We start from the raw sequence: 18,431 nt of genomic DNA, 5'->3' as shown, positions 1-18,431 counted from the left end.
GATCAGTTTATCTAATAACAAATCCATATTCAGATTTCCCCAGTTGTCCCCTAACCTTTACTTTTGGTTTGTGCAAACCGGGATCCAGCCGACAATTACACATTATATCTGGTTGGTAGATTTCTTAAATCTCTTTAAATCCAGAACAGCCTCTTTTTTTCATGACCCTGTCTAAACACTGAGAGTGACAGACACATTTAAGAGGATCCACTTGCTAGATTTGTGTGATTGCTTCCTCATAGGTGTACTCAGCTTGTTTCTCTATCCTCTATGTTCTCTAAGTGAAAATTATAACAAATTTGATAGATTCAAGTTAAACATTTTTAGCTAGATTGCATCAGAGTTGATACTGTGTCATATATTGCATGACCTCAGAAGGTATTTAATGTCCAGTTAAATAAATAAATAAATGTCCAGTCCACAGTGATGACTAAGTGATTCCTCTCTTTTAAGTTATGTTTTACATCCTTTTGGTTTAGAAACGGTATGTGTGTTAATTTGGCTCCAAAAACATGTCCTCTTCCCCATCAGCCATTTTCCTGATGGTGTTTTTAAAATATCAATTGAAGATTCTTGCCTATATTAATAATTTCACTTGGGGTTACAAGATACAGGCTTTTCAGATTTTATTATTTCTTCTACTTTTATTAGCTGACAATCTCTGTCATTAATGAACCCTTTTCTTGTCCTGAAATACATGAACGGCAGAATAAGTGCTTGTTTCTTTTCCATTAATTTACCAACTTAACAGTAGTTCATTGTTAACTACTTTAATTGATGACATATTAGGGAATCTTTTTAAGTGTATAGTTCTGTGTCATTAAGTACATGCAACCAACACCACCATCCATCATCTTCAGAACTTTTTCATGTTCTCAAACAGAAATTCTGTACCTATTAAAAAATAACATTTTTGACACTTAAATTACAACAGCTTTGGCTTATGGATTCTATTTTTATTTTTTGCTCTTAGGTAAGTTCCCGCTGTGAAGAGGAAAGCCTTTTAGCCCGATGTCGATCTAATGTTCAGAACAAGCAGGTGGATGAGAATTCTTTGATTTCAACCAAAGAAGAGCCTCCGGTTCTTGAAAGGGAGGCTCCATTTTTGGAAGGGCCCTTGGCTCAGTCAGAACTTGGAGGTGGACATGCTGAGTTGCCACAGCTGACCCTGTCTGTGCCTGTGGCTCCGGAAGTCTCTCCACGGCCTGCCCTTGAGTCTGAGGAATTGCTAGTTAAAACACCAGGTAAGATGGGGATGGGATCTCAGTATGTAAGTGAATATGATTAGAGGAAGCAGGAGATTTTTAGTATGTTTTGACGGAAAACCAATAATGTATCTCTATAAAGCAAACTACCCACATTTGTCCTGGGAAATCCCTTAAGTGCTGGCTAATTGGATATAGTTAATGACCATAAATTGGTGGTATACTGTCAAGAAGACATATTTTTAAAAACTACTCTCCTTCCGCCGTTGTTACTCTTTAGGATTGTTGCTGAACCACCGTGTGAATCAACATCCAAAATAACAGGATTTGGGGGGGGCGGGGATGCATTGTACATTGGTAGAATAAGCACATGAAACTTATGATTCTCATGCTGGCTCCACCAATCCTTGTGTTACTTGGGAGGTTGTTTAACCTCTGAACTTGATTCCTAATATATAAAATGGAGATTATAATGCAATTTACCTGACAGCTAATTTAGTAAGCAGCTAAGTGTAAATAGTCCCTTGAAGTTAATTACCAATTGCTTTCATTTTATTATGTCACTTCACCTGGTGACAGTTGGATCTAAACATACTGTCTCTAATTCATCTTCTGACTCCTGAATATTGTAATCAGCCAAGGAAAATTTTGGATGTAACTTTTTAGTATTCCCAATAATAGCTTCTTATGTTACTCCTTTAAAAAAGTTATCCCAGTTGTGCTTAATCAAGTAAGGCAGAATCTAAAAGACTTTAGAAAAAAATAATAGAGATAGTTACTATTTCATGACCTATTATGTGCCAAACTCTGCTGTTAGCCTCTTTTATGTAATTCCTAAGAGCAATCCCATGAAATAAATAAATGTCTTTTATTAATTTAGGAGCAGAACAAAATTTGAATTTTAGGCCATTTATGCCCAGATTTCAGACTGTACTTGACCTCACTTCTCCTACTTTTGTCCTTTCCACCAATTAATTGCTATAAAGGCAGTTCTTCCCTTTGGTTTTCTCCCTTAGTTTTTTTTTTTTAATTAAAAAAAGTACACACACATAAGAACATCCTTACATTAGTTTGTATCTGTATTGAGCACCATTTTCTTGCCTTGTTTTATGTTAACTAATATTTTAGAATAAATAATAAATTCCTACCCTGTCCTCGCCACAAGATAATGAAAAACACAAAAAACATGACTACTTATTTTTCATGGTATATAGATTTTTTTTTTTTTAAGAAGGCTTCTGCCCAGTTTCTAAATCATCTAATGAAAAGATGCATGCCTTTCAGGAAATTATGAAAGTAAGCGTCAGAGGAAACCAACTAAGAAACTTCTTGAATCCAACGATTTAGACCCTGGATTTATGCCCAAGAAAGGGGAGCTTGGCCTTTCTAAAAAGGTATGTCATTTTAGTAGATTCTAAAATAGGATTAAACTCAGGAAATTTGGGATTTTAGTAATACTTACAACATTAATGCACATATACATGGAAATTACAGAATATCAGCATTCCGTTCACTTGGTTCGTCTGAGAGATCCTATTTAAGAGGCTGTTTTGCATTTGTGTGGACATGTGTATTAGTTGGTTTTAGGTTTTCTTTTCAAATGAAATTGAAAAAAGCTTTTAAGATTGAGTTAAGTTTGTATTTGTTGTAATTTCTTTTCTGGGCTCAAAACCTCTTACCTGATTTCTGCTTCACTCCTGTCTCCACAAGCCACTAACCTACTCTTATTCCTTTGCTCTTTCTGCATAACACCTCAGAAAAGACTCAGCTCAGCTGTAATCCAGGCAGAAACATTTGAACATAAGTTTTTGAGTTTGCTAACTTGGTTTTAATTAGCCAAGAAGGCACCATTAAATAGTAGGTGGAAACAGAAAGTTGTTTTCTGATTCTATAACGGATAATAGCTGGATATTGGTTCCTTAGGTAACATCCTGTCACCTTATGTGTGAGCAGTAACTGTTAGAAATTTATTTGTAGGATGCACAGATTTCCTGTTTAAAAACTTTGTTTTGTTTTGTTTTGTTTGGTGAGGAAGATTGGTCCTGAGCTAACATCTATGCCAGTCTTCCTCTATCTTATATGTGGGATGCCACCACTGCATGGCTTGATGAGTGGTGTGTAGATCTGCACCTGGGATCTCAACCTGTGAACCCCGGGCTGCTGAAGCGGAGCACACAAACTTAACCACTACATCACTGGGCCAGTCCAACCTGTTTGTTTGTTTGTTTTTTAAAGAAAAAATACAGATTGTAATCAAATCCCAAATAATTTGAGTTTTTGAACTTATTTGCTCAGGTATAGCAAACCTCTATCCTTTAATCCTATATTAAAGCTCCTAGTTTTTGTTTTTTGTTAGATAGTCACCATCTGGATTAGTGTGTAAATGTACAATTTAATTTGTGGGGTTTTTGTTTTTTATGCTGGTGAAGATTTGCTCTGAGCTAACATCTGTTGCCAGTCTTCCTCTATTTTGTATGTGGGTCACTGTCACAGCATGGCTAATGAGTGATGTAGGTCTGTACCTGGGATCCGAACCCGCAAAGCTGGGCTGCTGAAGTGGAGCACACTGAACTTAATCACTAGGCCACAGGGCTGGCCCCGTAATTGTGTTTTTATACCTTATTTAAAAAGCCACATTAGGGGCCAGCCCAGTGGCGCAGTGGTTAAGTTCGCATGTTCTGTTTCATTAGGCCCGGGGTTTGCCAGTTAGGATCCCGGGTGTAGATATGGCACCATTTGGCATGCCATGCTGTGGCAGGCATCCCACATATAAAGTTGAGGAAGATGGGCACAGATGTTAGGTCAGGGCTAATCTTCCCCCCCAAAAAAAAGCCACATTATATCTTTTCAATTTTTTTATTCTTCTCAAAGCAGTCTTATGGCATGGAGTTTTCACTTATTCTTAGGCCCATCACCTGCCCTCTGAACTTTCTTTGCAGTTTGTACAAACTTCATTGGCAGTATCATGTCTCCAATTCACTGTCCTCACATTCTACCTTCACCCAAGTAAGGCTGTGATCATCTCCTTCTGCAGTGCTTTCTCTGCTGGCTTTGTTGTATTCAAATCTTAGCCTCTTTGCAAGATTATTGGAAGAGGTAGATGGAAAGGGCCCAGGAAACTGAAATTCAGTTGAATGTTTTGAGCATGAAAGTGACATTTGCAATCAGACAATAAATTTAGTAGTATTTTACAAGATGAGTCATGGGAGGCTGTTGCATTATTCTTAGAGGTGAGGTGATGACAAATTACAAAGAAAATAAGAATTCTAGCCAGTTAAGTGAATGATCTTTTCCCCTAGTTTCATTGAGGTATAATTGATATATATAAATGAATGATTTGAAGGAATAAGATGAATCCTCAGTGGTTTTGAGACTAAGTTCCTTAGAAAATATTGTTAATTTATAGAACTTTTCTCTATCAAATGCAGTTTTGTAATCTAAAATGTGATTTGTCACATTTGAGGTTGATGTTTTTCCTAAGGGGATTAAAAAGCATGATTGAGTTTATATACTTAATTTAAATAGGCAAATATATTGCAGAACTCTTTTTTTTTTTTAATTGAGATATAATTTACTCTAGTAAAATGTGTAGATCTTAATTGTTCTATTTCATGGCTCTAGACAATTGTATATACCATGTAGATACCACCCAAACTAGATATGCTACATATCCATCACCCCTACAAGTTCTCTTGTGCCCCTTTTCAGTCACTTCCTCATTCTTGTTTTTCTCAGAGGAATGCTTTCTTACTCTTTCACCATTGAGTAGTTTTGCTTGTTCTTGACTGTCACATATATATATATATATATATATATATATATATATATATATATATATATATTTTGTTGCATTTTTGTTAATCTGGCTTCTTTTATTTAACATATGTTTTTGAGTTACATCCACAAGGATGCTATATCAGTAATCACTCTCTTTTATTGCTGAGTAGTTTCCCAAGTACAGTTTGCTTATTCTTTCTCCTGTTGATGCACATTTGAGTTTTTCATTTTGGAGCTATTAATCATAAGGTTGGTGTGAATATTCTCTGAGTCTTTTTGTGGACATATATTTTTATTTATCTTGGTGTAAATACTGAGGCATGGCATTGTTGGCTCATACATGTTTACCTTTTAAAGGAACTATCAAACAGTTGTTCAAAGTAGTTGTACAACTTCACACACAAAACTAGTAACGTACAATAGTCCGCCCTTATCCCTGGGGGATATTGTTCCAAGACCCCCCGTGGATGCCTGAAACCACTGATAGTACTGAACCCTGTATATACTATGTTTTTTCCTATACCTACATACCTAGATAAAGTTTAATTTATAAATTAGTTATAGAACAGTTATAATAGTATACTATAATAAAAGTTCTGTGAATGTGATCTCTCTCTCTCTCAAAATATCTTATTGTACTGTACTCACCTTTCTTCTGATGATGATAAAATGCCTACCTCTTGAGATGTAGGGAGGTTGAATGGTATAGGCATTGTCCCTGTGATACCACAACAGTTGAGCTGACAACCAAGATGGCAGCTAAATCACTAGTGAGTGGGTAGCTTGTATAGCATGGATAAGCTAGACAATGGGTTGATTCATGTCCTGGATGGGACAGAGCAACAGCACGAGATTTTATCACACTACTCAAAACAGCGTGCAATTTAAAACTTATGTTTTTATTTCTGGTTTTTTCTGTTTAATATTTTCGGACCATGGGTAACTGAAACTGTGGAAAGCAAAACCATGATAAGAGGGGACTACTGTATAAGAGTTCCAGTTGCCATACATCTTTACTAGCATTTGGTTTGTCAGTCACTTTGATTTTCCCCGTTCTGGTGGATAAGAAATGATAGCAAATTATTGTTTTAATTTGTATTTCCCTAATGACTAATAATAATTTGCCCTTTAGTGTGTGTTTTCTGGCCATTCTTATATCATTGTAAAGTGACTGTTCAGGTATACTTACATGTTTGATTGGGTCTGTCATTCTTTTAATGGTTGCTTTTAGGAGTACTTTTTATATTTGGGATACAAGTCCTTTGTCAGATGTATGTACTGTAAATATTTTTTCCAAGTCTGAGGCTTACTTATTCGTTTTCTTAGTTTTGTCTTTCACAAGAAGAAATTTTTAATTTTTTTCTTTTATGATTAATGCTTTTTGTGTCTGTTTTAAGATCTCTTTTCTACTCCATGGACACAAAGATGTTCTTCTTGTATTTCCTTTTAGGAATTTTATGCTTCTGGATTTTGTGTGCTTTTGAGATGGAATTTCGAAGTGAATTTTTTACCCCATATGGATGTCCAGTTTTTTTTTTAGGAGCAGACATTAATAATCTCTGATATCTCTCTTAACTTCTCCCATATTTTTGGATTTGTCTACTAGTATTTTCTTCATTTAAATGGATGCTTGGCATTTATTCCTTCATTTAATTTGACTTTGTAGGATTCTAATCTATATTGAACATGAGGAAAGTTGTATCCTTGTGATTTATTACCATGTATAGCATTTGGAAATTCACAGCTGCATTTTATCTTGTTTTGACCTCAAACTTTGGGACCTTTATAGTAAGAATAGCATCCAGTATATTGACTTTTTGTGGCTACTGACTTTTCTTTTACAGTTATGATGAAGAACATTATTCTTGTAGCAGAAGACATTTTTTTGGAACTAATTCATACAAACATTAGTAGTAGAGGAGTAAAATGTGTAGGGAATTACACTTGATCTCTAAGTGTTTTGTTTTGAGTTTTAATGTTGCTTTAATTTATATTAATCTCCAACCCCTTAAATTAGAATGGCATTCCATGAATCAGAGCTTTTAATTAGAATTCGTTAAGTCAATAAGTCTGTGTAAAATCTATTGGCTATAAATACAATTTTAAGAAGGTAGATTTTAATTACAGGTAGTGTGGAATAGAAATGAGATTGTGGGTCTCTGGGTACATACACTTTCTCTTTCTCTCCTACATCTATTAGAGCAGCATTCTGTATCTGCTTTATATATTGGGAGTCTCTGGGTAGGCCTTCTTTTTTTAAGGAGTATGTGGTGGTCATGAGTCTTTTGGAGCACTTTTTTTTCCCTAATCTGCTGCCTTTCCCCATAAAGTTGCTGGTCAATCCTTTGCCATTATTGTATTATTCTTTTAATTGTTAAAATCAGCCAGGAGGGGCTGGCCCTATGGCTGAGTCGTTAAGTTCAAGCGTTCCGCCTCGGCGGCCAAGGGTTTTGCTGGTTTGGATCCTGGGTGCGGACATGGCACCACTCGTTAGGCTATGCTGAGGCGGTGTCCCACATGCCACAACTAGAAGGACCCACAACTAAAATAGACAACTATTTGCCAGGGGGGAGAAAAAGCAGGAAAAAAAAAAATGATTGGCAACAGTTGTTCGTTCAGGTGCCAATCTAAAAAGAATAAAGCCAGCCAGGCTAGTTGTTTTTGGCATATAATATAAAGGATTTCTTTTCTATTCCTCTGTAAACCGTGTTGCATTTTACTTATTTGTAGTGCTATGAAGCTGGTCGCTTGGAGAATGACATTACTGAATCACATGCTGCATCTCATTCTAAAGAGTTTGGTGGAGGTGAGTATTTTTGAGATTTAAAAAAGGTAATGCAAAAATAAGTGTGAAGCACCTGTCAGTTAACTAGGAAAGTTGTTACGTATGTAAGCAAGACCAGTGGTGTTGTAAGTTCTAAAACTTGTTTGCCCAAAATGTGCTTCCTAAAACTATGCATGACACTAGAAAATTCTATTGTCATTTTCAGCTTTATGCTGAAATTAGTTAAATGGAATTAGAATTATATTAGAGTAAGAAAATGTTAAGAACAATCAGATCCTTAATTTTATTAGATAATTCTCCAGATGACATCATTACTTTCTTGGCTTTGGTTCAATTTTTATTTCTATAGGTCAGAAAATATTGGGTCAAGAGGGAATTTACCAGTCATCTAAAACAGACTTGCACAAATAGTCTTTATTTTCTTCTATCACATCTATGACCTTTGTTCAGTGAGCATATGCTTGAAAAAGAGAACTTATTTTTGAGCCTAGTCCATTGTGGTTGCTTCTTAAGGGCTTAGGAATCTTCTAGATTAAATTGGAATCTGACTCTTGGAACTTCTACTTGGTGCTCTTGGTTCTGCCCCTAGGAGGAATGGGTGGGGAGCCCTTGCTGCAATAACAGATAGAATAATCGTAGTTTGAGCATTTGCTCTGCCAGGTCCTTTGCTCTGGTCTTTTGCTTACTACTGTTACTTCTGATCCATCTAAAGCATTACAACGTGTCAGGATATTATCCATATTATAGAAGAAACATGAAGATGAAAGAATTGACAGGGTTGGGGAACTAAATCCAGACCTGACCACGGTGACTATCACACTACTCTCTTGTTATCCGCACCACATTTTCTCCATGCCAATTCTTTCTACCACTTTGATCATTCATTGGCCAGTGCCATTTATTGATTAGTGTCGTTCCTAAAATACTAGCCTAGATTTGAGCACACTGCATCAGAAATGGTCTGCCAGCAAAGGGTATCATGGGAAGATTATATTTCATATGGTTTTAAGTGCACACTTCTTTAAATGTGACCCGTGATTATTAAGTTTTCCAGCAAGTAAATTTAGCAATATGTAAGCTTATTTTAACCTTGTGCCTAAGTATAATTCTATAGGTTCATCAGTTTGCTTCCTCGCTTAAAAAAAACCTGCTTCCAAAAGAATATCAGCTCTTTTCCTACACTTCCGTACTTCACTTTTTTTGTAAAACCTACAACCTACACTTTATCCTTTGTGAATTTCATCTAAATGTTTCATCTTGTGAGAATTGTGAACCTTTATTCTGCCATCATCATAACTCTTCCTTTAGTCATAGGTTGTCAGCAGCTTTGGTAGGAGAGCTTCTGCATCTCCATCAGGCAGTCTAAGAAGAAAGCACTAAGGCAGTTTTCCAGAGTTCAGCCTTCATGTTGATACCCAGCATCGTTATCCTGGAACATTTTATGCAATATCTCTTTATATCTTGTATGTTCCTTTTGATGTTTCTATAGCAAAGAGTTGAAATATGTATAATAGAAAATGAGGAAGAAACTGGAATTTCATTTTGTAAATGTGCCACATTAGACCATGTATTGATTTTACATTGTTGGATGTTTAAGGTAGTAGTACTACTGCAGAAGTATTCTGTAAGCCACTAAGTGTATTGGGGGAGGTCTCTGTCCCACTCCTATAAGCCAGATCTTTTTTTTTTTTTTCCTGCTTTTTCTCCCTAATCCTCCCCGGTGCATAGTTGCGTATTTTAGTTGTGGGTCCTTCTAGTTGTGGCATGTGGGATAACGCCTCAGCATGGTCTGACGAGCGGTGCCATGTCTGCGCCCAGGATTTGAACCGGTGAAACTCTGGGCCACTGAAGTGGAGCGTGCGAACTTAACCACTCGGCCACGGGGCTATTCCACCAAATCTTAGATATTTCAGCTTTTCATTTTAATCCTTAAATCATATAGTGATATCATTACTTTCTTTAATCATGGAGAGCAGATTTTAGTATCTTTTCCTACTAAATGCATTTTCTCCCCATCTATAGGATATTGAAATCCTTTGAGGAACTAGAAAATCTTTCATTTCAGTTATAAAAATGAAATTGCTTTAATAACCTACCTATACATTTACTGTATAATCTCTATGAGGCAGAATTTATATAGTTATATGTAGCTGTTTCTTCAACTCATTGTATAATCATCGGTAAGTCTCTTTCCTTTTCTGCTTTTGTTTTCCTCATCTACAAAATTGGAGAATTAAACAGATTTTGAGGTTGGTTTTTACTCTATCATTCCATAGTTCTTTGATGTCCCTTTAGTTGAGGATAGGAGTTCTTGGCCATGTGCGTGATTAGCCAGCAGGTAACACTTGTTTTCCTGTCATAGGCACTACCAAGATATTTGATAAACCAAGGAAGCGAAAACGACAGAGGCATGCTACAGCCAAGGTGCATTGTAAAAAAGTGAAAAATGACGACTCATCAAAAGAAACCACAAGTTCAGAGGTATTACTCAGTTCCTCATCTTTTGACCTTCCAAATCAAAGCTACTTTTCACAGTTGAGGCCACATCCCTCTTTCCCTTGAGTTTATTGAGGAATAATGTTCTACTGAAACAGCTAATAGCTGTAAGGAATCTTGGAGCAAAAGGAGAGCCTGATCCTAGTGAAAATAAGTCAAGTCACATATGGCAGCTGTGGGTATGACCTTTTTAAAACATCACATCCTATGTTCTTAAGTGTCAGATGAAATATACAACTGTTTCATCATGAAGTAAACTTTTTCTAAAACCAGAGAGTACATTATCAAGTAACCCTGTGATCTGAATGAACTTGGACATTGCCCTTTAAAAGTTGAGACTGCTGCTATTAAAAGGGAAAACTCATTTGCTTATTTCTTGAGACCATCAACTGCTTAATTTTAGTATAATGTTTATAAACATTGGCTTTTAGGAAACAAAGATGGATTTAAAACCGTTTCCTTGCAGAGCATCAGTGCAGTCATTGATGCTATAGCTGGCTTTCCAACTCAGGTTAGAAGAGAATTAGAACAAGTCAGGTCAGCATCACACATTATGATACAGAATGTTTCTATCCAGGACAATTTGAATAGAATGCCCGAAGTGGGCATTATTTAGGAAACACTGATCTTGGAAGGACAAATAAGTAATCAAATAAACTTAAGAATGTTTTCTCTCCCTTAGTGAAACCTTAAAATGGAACAGCTCAAAAAGTTCCAGTGGAACAGCCTCAGAGCAGTTAGTGGCAGGGCATGAGGCGCCCACTACCCGCCCAATCACAGCAGGGTTAGAACTAACATTGCATGCAGTCCGCCCGCGTGATTGGCTGAACATCTGTAAGTGCTTAATGGCTAGACAAATAGCAGCCCAGAGGGAGGGGGTCAGATGGAGGAGACATGAATAATACAGATGTGGGACATTATTTTTTTCTCTGTAAGGGAGAACTGATGACACACAGGACGGCTGCAAGCCCCAAGGAGCCTGTTGAGGATGGTGTAGAAAATGAACACGGGATGACTGCGTCTAAAAAACTACAGGGTGAACGAGGCGGAGGAGCTGCGCTCAAAGAGAATGTTTGTCAGGTAGAAAATATTACCCACTTGCATTTTGATTGCATGCTTGTCTTTGAAGAGAAGCTTTCTCCATCTCTCGATGACCCAGTCATGATTAGAATAAAAATTCTCTTGGATGATTCCAGTAGAGTCCCTTCCTTTAAGGATTTTTTTTCACTTTTGTTTTTTGGAGGAAGATTAGCCCTGAGCTAACATCTGCTGCCAATCCTCCTCTTTTTGCTGAGGAAGACTGGCCCTGAGCTAACATTCATCCCCATGTTCCTCTACTTTATATGTGGGACGCCTACCACAGCATGGTGTGCCAAGCGGTGCCAAGTCCGCACCCAGGATCTGAACTGGTGAACCCTGGGCTGCAGAAGTGGATCGTGCGAATTTAACCACTGTGCCACCGGGCCAGCCCCCTTCCTTTAAGGATTTAACTCTTCTCCCTCCCCACAAAAAGAGAAAGGAAGAGAAATATTTACTGTTGGTCAACCATTTGCCCTTGTTACCCTTGAGTAGATGACCTGAAGCAGGTCTGAGACGGGAGAGATGATCTCTGGTTGCTCAAAGATCATTTTCCTGTACTCTCATGGTGTGAGAATCTTTGGGTTTCTAAGGAATTTTTCAACAGTAATTTAAGCTTTGAGATTTTTTTTTTTTTTTTGCTTTAAAGTAGTGACTTCAGAGAACCTACCACTTACATTTTTCTATTTATTTAATAAACATTTATATAATGTTTCCTTACTATGTGTCAAGTATTGTTCTAATCACTTTGTTACATCATTTACTCATCATAACAATCTCAATGTAGATTACCATTATTATCCCCTTTTTATAGATGAGGAAACCGAGGCACAGAGGTGTTAAATAGCTTGCTTACAATCACAGAGCGAAGTCAGGATTCAAACTCAGGCAATCTGGGTTTAGAGTCTTAACCACAACTATGTTTTATTGCCTCTCTGTGAGATGTGACTCTACTTTATTGTTGTTAAAGAGCCTTTGTCTGATTTGGGAGTAGAGTCAATTAGATGGATGCTTTGATTATGTTCTTTTTTTTATGGTCTTGATTTATCTTTGTAAATTCTTAAAAGCTGGCATATAAAAAGTTGAAGATATTTGTTTTATTATTTTTTTCTCTAATTGCAACAGCTGAAAATTAAAATTAACCCAGGCCCAGAATTTGTTATTATGGTCTATATAATTCCAACTAAGTTTCCTTGTCTGTTCATTTTTGCTGTTATATAAAGAAGGTTGGTCACATTCAGACTGGCTCCCAAACACAATGTTAATCTGCAGGGACTGTTATGCCCACAAAGATTATCAAGAAAAATTGATGAAGGATGTGGTGACCGTCTGGTCCTGGATTGTTTGGATCAGTCTTTGTTTAAATCTCTTGTCTTTCTGTGATTTATTAATAGTGCCTCCTTTCACTCTCAAGTGTCCCAGTTTGAAAGATGACTTAGGGGCTGGCCTGGTGGTGCAGTGGTTAAGTGTGCACGTTCTGCTTCAGCGGCCTGGGGTTCGCCAGTTCAGATCACAGGTGCGGACATGGCACTGCTTGACGAGCCATGCTGTGGTAGGCGTCCCACATATAAAGTAGAGGAAGATGGGCACAGATGTTAGCTCAGGGCCAGTCTTCCTCAGTGAAAAGAGGAGGATTGGCAGGAGTTTGATCTGCGCTAATCTTCCTCAAAAAAAAAAAAAAAATTACATGATCATCCCAATTAAAAGGTTAGTCCATAACATTTGGTTAATGTGAAAAATTTATTTTCCATATATACTATAATTGAAATTTTCCTGTTTAAGTTATGAAAGTGAATTTGTTTGTTGTACATTAAAACTGATGTCACTGGTACCCTAAATACATAAAACAAAATAGACAATATTTATGCTATCTGTCAGTTTTTATGTGTGAATAGTGGATAATGGGAGAGCCAAACATGTGAGACTAGCTCAGACTACAGGGTGATTCAGCCCTCTTGATCCCTGAATGCCTCTGACCTTTTTTCCCCAAAGCTCTCCTACTCACTTGTTTATTTAAGGTTTGATGTTAAGTGGCCAAGACCTGTTCTATTTCTTTGAGTTCCTGAAGATGTTAGATTTGCCTACCCACCTTTCCCCTTTCTTGTCTTACAGAGTAAGTATAAGACTTCTTCATTTTTAGCATTTTTCTGCCAATTACTATGAGGAAACAAGTCTGGATATTAGAGGAGTGAAAAGTAACAAATGTTGTGAATTTGCAGGATTTTCATAAATCTTAGTGTTTTCAAAGCAACAGATGCAGATCATTGCTTCGTAAGGCCCTATCCTAAGTGACACTGTCTTAGGTGAGATCATCTCAGAAAAGTAGTCTCTCTGAGATGGTCCTAGATGTATCTGAAGGGTTGTTTAAACCTTGAGTGGAGCCCTTTTGTGACTGTTATGATCCAAGTCTACCTAGCCCGTATCTCTTGCTTGAACCATTCCAGTAGCCTCCTTGATTGTCTCTGCTTCTATTCTCACCTTTCTACTCTTGAACTCATTTTCCATGTAGCAGTCAGAATGATCTGTTTTAAATGAATACCTGATTTCAGCCTACTCTTGGTAAAGCTCTCTAATGGCTCACCGTTGCAATTAGAATAAAATCTGAAACTCTCTACCATAATCTGTGAGGCCGCACATCAGGCTGTTGTTGTCTCTTTCTCACCTCATCTTCTGCCACTTCTAACTTGTTCACTTTAGTCCAATGACACTGGCTTTCCTTGTGATTCTCAGACATGCCATGGTTTCACCTGCCTGTGGACTTTCTGTACTTGCTGACTTCCTGATCCTTCCTTCAGGTCATGTGAGCCTAGTCTGAGAGACTGTCCCTAATCACTCAATACAAAGTAGCTATTTGGGTTCTCTGCCTAATGCTTGTCTGATAGTTTTCCGTTTATTGAAATTTCTACTTGTATTTCTTTCCTTAGAATATAAGAACCATGAGAGTCAGGGACCTTGTGGTTCCTGGCATATAGGAGGTAATAATTAAATATTGGCTTAATGAATGGTGAGATTTCTTATTTCTTGCAGAGCTGTTTCTTAATCTTTGCCTTCATGAGGGCCTTCTGCTTGGGATTTTTTAAAAACCTTTTTCTATACACGATCTGTTTTCTTTCCCTTAACAGAACTGTGAGAAACTTGGTGAACTGCTGTTATGTGAGGCTCAGTGCTGTGGGGCTTTCCACCTTGAGTGCCTTGGATTAAATGAGATGCCCAGAGGAAAATTTATCTGCAATGAATGTCGCACAGGTAAAGTAGATATAGAAGGGTCTTCTTCCAGAGGGTCTTCTTTGACTTTTAAGTTTTTCAGGGAAAAAACATTCATTGGAGACACTATTTTGTGGCAATACTGGGCTGGTTGTTACAGACACAGAGTTGGGTGTTGTGCGATCTTTGCCCTCAGAAAAGCATACCAAATAAATAATGAATATATAGCATTAATGTAGTGCAAAAAGTGTTGTAGTGAGATCCATTTAAAGCGCTGTGTGGGGCCAGGCTGGTGGCGTAGCGCTTTAAGTTCGCACATTCTGCTTTGGTGGCCCAGGGCTCACGGGTTCAGATCCCTGGCACGGACCTACACACCACTCATCAAGCCATGCTGTGGCAGTGTCCCACATACAAAATAGGGGAAGACTGGCACAGATGTTAGCTCATGGCCATTCTTCTTCGCCAAAAAATAAATAAATAAATAAAATTGCTGTGTGAAGATAGATGAGGCAATGACACAAGAAAGATATTTGAGTTTTCCTTTAAGAGAGAAATACAAATTGGTGTTGGATGGGGAAGGACAGAGGTCCAGTAATGAAAGTATGGATTATTTGGGTAACAGGAAGCATAGGTCAGTGTGTTTAGAGTTTAGGGTGTTTTAGGCAGGAGGAGTTGGTAGTAACGAGGAGAGCTTTTGGGTTACTGGTGATGTTTTCACATTTGGTGATCTGAGTGGTGATTACGTAAGTGTGTTCCATGATTATTCATGAACTATACAGTTAGTATGTGTGTACTTTTCTGTGTATATATCATATGTCAATAAAACTGTTTGCCAAAAAAAGAAAGATATTTTGGGAGAGTTGCAATATACAGATCTGGTCAGAAACTAGGAATGGTTAGATGAGATCAACCTGTAAAGCACCTCATAGGCTGTGCTAAGGAGATTGTTCTATTTTCAGTTTTATGTATGATGTTACAGCATTTAAGCAGTGAAGAAATGAGGGCTGAAGGTATAGATCTTATGCTCTTAAATCATTAAAACCATAGGTATAGGGACTGGCCCGGTGGCTCAGCGGTTAAGTGCGCATGTTGTGCTTCCGTGGCCCAGGGTTTGCTGGTTCGGATCCCAGGTGTGGACGTGGCACGATTTGGCGAGCCATGCTATGGCAGGCATCTCGCATATAAAGTAGAAGAAGATGGGCACGGGTGTGAGCTCAGGGCCAGTCTTCCTCAGCAAAAAAAAAAGAGGAGGATTGGCAGCAGATGTTAGCTCAGGGCTAATCTTCATCAAAAAAAAAAAACCAAAAAAACCACAGGTGTGGATATTGTGCTGCCCAAAGAGAAAGCATGTATAGAATGAGAAGAGAGCCAAAGACAGTACCTGGGGTTACCTATTTAAAGGAGCTGCTGCAAGGTGAGGAGGAGCTTGTCAAAGAATGTGAAGCCATGGGAGTGAAGTGTCATCAGAGGGACAGATATGGCAAAGAGACCAAGGAGGTTCTGGAGTGACAAGAGGCTGTTGTATTTGGCAGTTCGAAAATGCTTGACTTTTTGCCAGAGGGGGCCACCCTAAACCACTGTGAATGGGTAGCAGTATACGCTGTTTCCTACAGAAGCTTGGTTTCAATGGAAAAGAGAGCAGTAGCTGAAGGGAGGATATTGTAGGGTCAAGAGGAAGAACATGCTGAGTGTTTGTAGGATGAAGGTTAAGAACCGTGTACAGAAATAAATTTCCACAACAGGAGAGGGAATAAATGGTGGACAACAGTCATACAAACAGGAGAGGATAATCCTGAAGAGACGGAAAGGTAAAACGGGAATGTATCTTGGAGTTGTGAGGCAGAAGGAGGAAGCTGAAGAAGTTTTTTCTTGTCTTGGTGAGGATGATGGGAAAAGGTAATTATTTCTAACTTGAAGGGAAGAGTATAGATTTAGCCCCTGTTGGAAACAAGAGACCAAATTAACTTGTGTTTGTAAATAGACAGCCATGTCAGATTTATTTCATCTTTTTGCCAGCACTTTTAGCAGTGTGGGAATGAAAGCTGGAAGACACAATAGTTGTGGGGTTATTTTGCCTTCTGCACAGTTGGGCTTTTGATCCTTATGGGAAATAGTTCCCTCCAGCTCTGTAAATGAAATTTAGAAAAAACTTTTAGGTACGTGCGTATCTTTATCATCCTAGTCTTAGAAAGATCTTCTTTCCTTTTGTGCCACTGATATCATTTTGCTAGTATTATCTTTATTATGATGTGGTAACATGTTAATCTAAGGGAAAACTATTTTGTAAAAATCAACTTTGTTGAAATATAATTTACATGCTTAAATGCACCCATTTTAATGTATGTTTTGATAAAATTTATACACCCATATAACCACAACCACAATGAAGATTTAGAACATTTCCGTCACTCCGGAAGATTCCCTTGTGCTCAGTCCCAGTCAATCCTTACGCACTCCCCCAGATTCAGGCAAACAGTTCTCTGCTTTCTGTTACTACACATTAGATTTATCTTTTTTAGAGTTTCATATAAGTGGAATCAAAGTATATGTAAATTTTTGTGTCTGGCTCAGCATAATGTTTTTGAGACTCATTTATGTTAATGTGTATATCAGTAGTTCATTCTCTTTCTTAAAACAGCTTTACTGAGGTATAATTGATGTATAGTAAACTGCACAAAGTGTACAATTTGATGAGTTTTGACAATTATGTGTGTGTACATATACCTATGAAATCATCACTCAGGATAATTTTTTTGAGATTCCACAACGTTGTGGGTATGAAAGTTCATTCCTTTTTCTTGTTGAGTCATACTCCATTGTACGGATATATCACAGTTTATTTATCCATTCATCTATTGATGTACATTTGGGTTGTTCTCAGCTTGGGTATTATAATAAAGCTGCTGTGAACATATGCAAGTCTTTGTATGGACACATCTTCTTTTCTCTTGTGTAAATACCTAACAATAGAATGGCTGCATCATATGGCAGGTAATGTTTAACTTTTTAAGAAACATCCAAATGGGGGCTGGCCCGTGGCCGAGTGGTTAAGTTCGCGCGCTCCGCTGCAGGCGGCCCAGTGTTTCGTCGGTTCGAATCCTGGGTGCGGACATGGCACTGCTCGTCAGACCACGCTGAGGCAGCGTCCCACATGCCACAACTAGAGGAACCCACAACGAAGAATACACAACTATGTACCGGGGGGCTTTGGGGAGAAAAAGGAAAAAATAAAATCTTAAAGAAAAAAAAAAAGAAAAAAAAAAGAAACATCCAAATGGTTTTCCAAAGTGTTTGTACCATTTTACATTGCCATCAGCAATGTATGAGAGTTTCAGTTCTTCCACATCTTCATCAGTGGTTGGTATTGTCAGTCTTTGTAATTTTAGCCATTCTGACAGATGTGTAATGGTAGCTCATTGTGGTTTTAATGTGCATTTTCCTAATGCGGGATGGTATTGCACATCTTTTTGTGTGCTTATTTGCCATCTTCTTTGATGAAGTGTGTAAGTCTTTTTTTTTTTTTTTTTTTTTTTTTTTGCTGAGGAAGATTCGCCGTGAGGTAACATCTTTGTTGCCAATCCTCCTCTTTTTTCGCTTGAGGAAGATTAGCCCTCAGTTAACATCTGTGCCAGTCTTCCTCCACTTTATATGTGGGTCGCTGCCACAGCATGGCTGATGATTGGTATAGGTCTGTGCCTGGCATCTGGACCTGTGAACTTAGGCCACCTAAATGGAATGTGCCCAACTCAACCACTATGCCATGGGGCCGCCCCTCCCTCCCTTTATTTCTTTTTTTAATTGGGTTATTTTCTTACTATCAAGTTTTAAGAGTTCTTTATATGTATTCTGGGTACAAGTAATTTTATTCTTTGCGAGGAAGATTCGCC

General features: G+C 37.9%; 1 protein-coding gene across 13 annotated transcripts in view; it reads left to right on the top strand.

Annotated features, from left to right (window-relative positions):
• Positions 1-18,431, top strand: part of NSD1 (nuclear receptor binding SET domain protein 1) — a 167,199-nt gene that overhangs the window by 112,943 nt on the left and 35,825 nt on the right. For all 13 annotated transcript variants that reach the window (XM_070570273.1, XM_070570263.1, XM_070570269.1 and 10 more), the window contains 6 exons: positions 974-1,244; positions 2,490-2,599; positions 7,713-7,788; positions 10,130-10,248; positions 11,200-11,343; positions 14,463-14,586. In XM_070570273.1, coding sequence (XP_070426374.1) covers positions 974-1,244; positions 2,490-2,599; positions 7,713-7,788; positions 10,130-10,248; positions 11,200-11,343; positions 14,463-14,586 — 844 coding nt within the window. The remainder of the gene's footprint in view (positions 1-973; positions 1,245-2,489; positions 2,600-7,712; positions 7,789-10,129; positions 10,249-11,199; positions 11,344-14,462; positions 14,587-18,431) is intronic.

Source organism: Equus przewalskii, chromosome 13 (genome assembly GCF_037783145.1).
Source record: "Equus przewalskii isolate Varuska chromosome 13, EquPr2, whole genome shotgun sequence".
NCBI lineage: Eukaryota > Metazoa > Chordata > Mammalia > Perissodactyla > Equidae > Equus > Equus przewalskii.
Note: the sequence above shows the minus strand (reverse complement) of the source record. Positions and strands in the feature narration are given on the sequence as shown.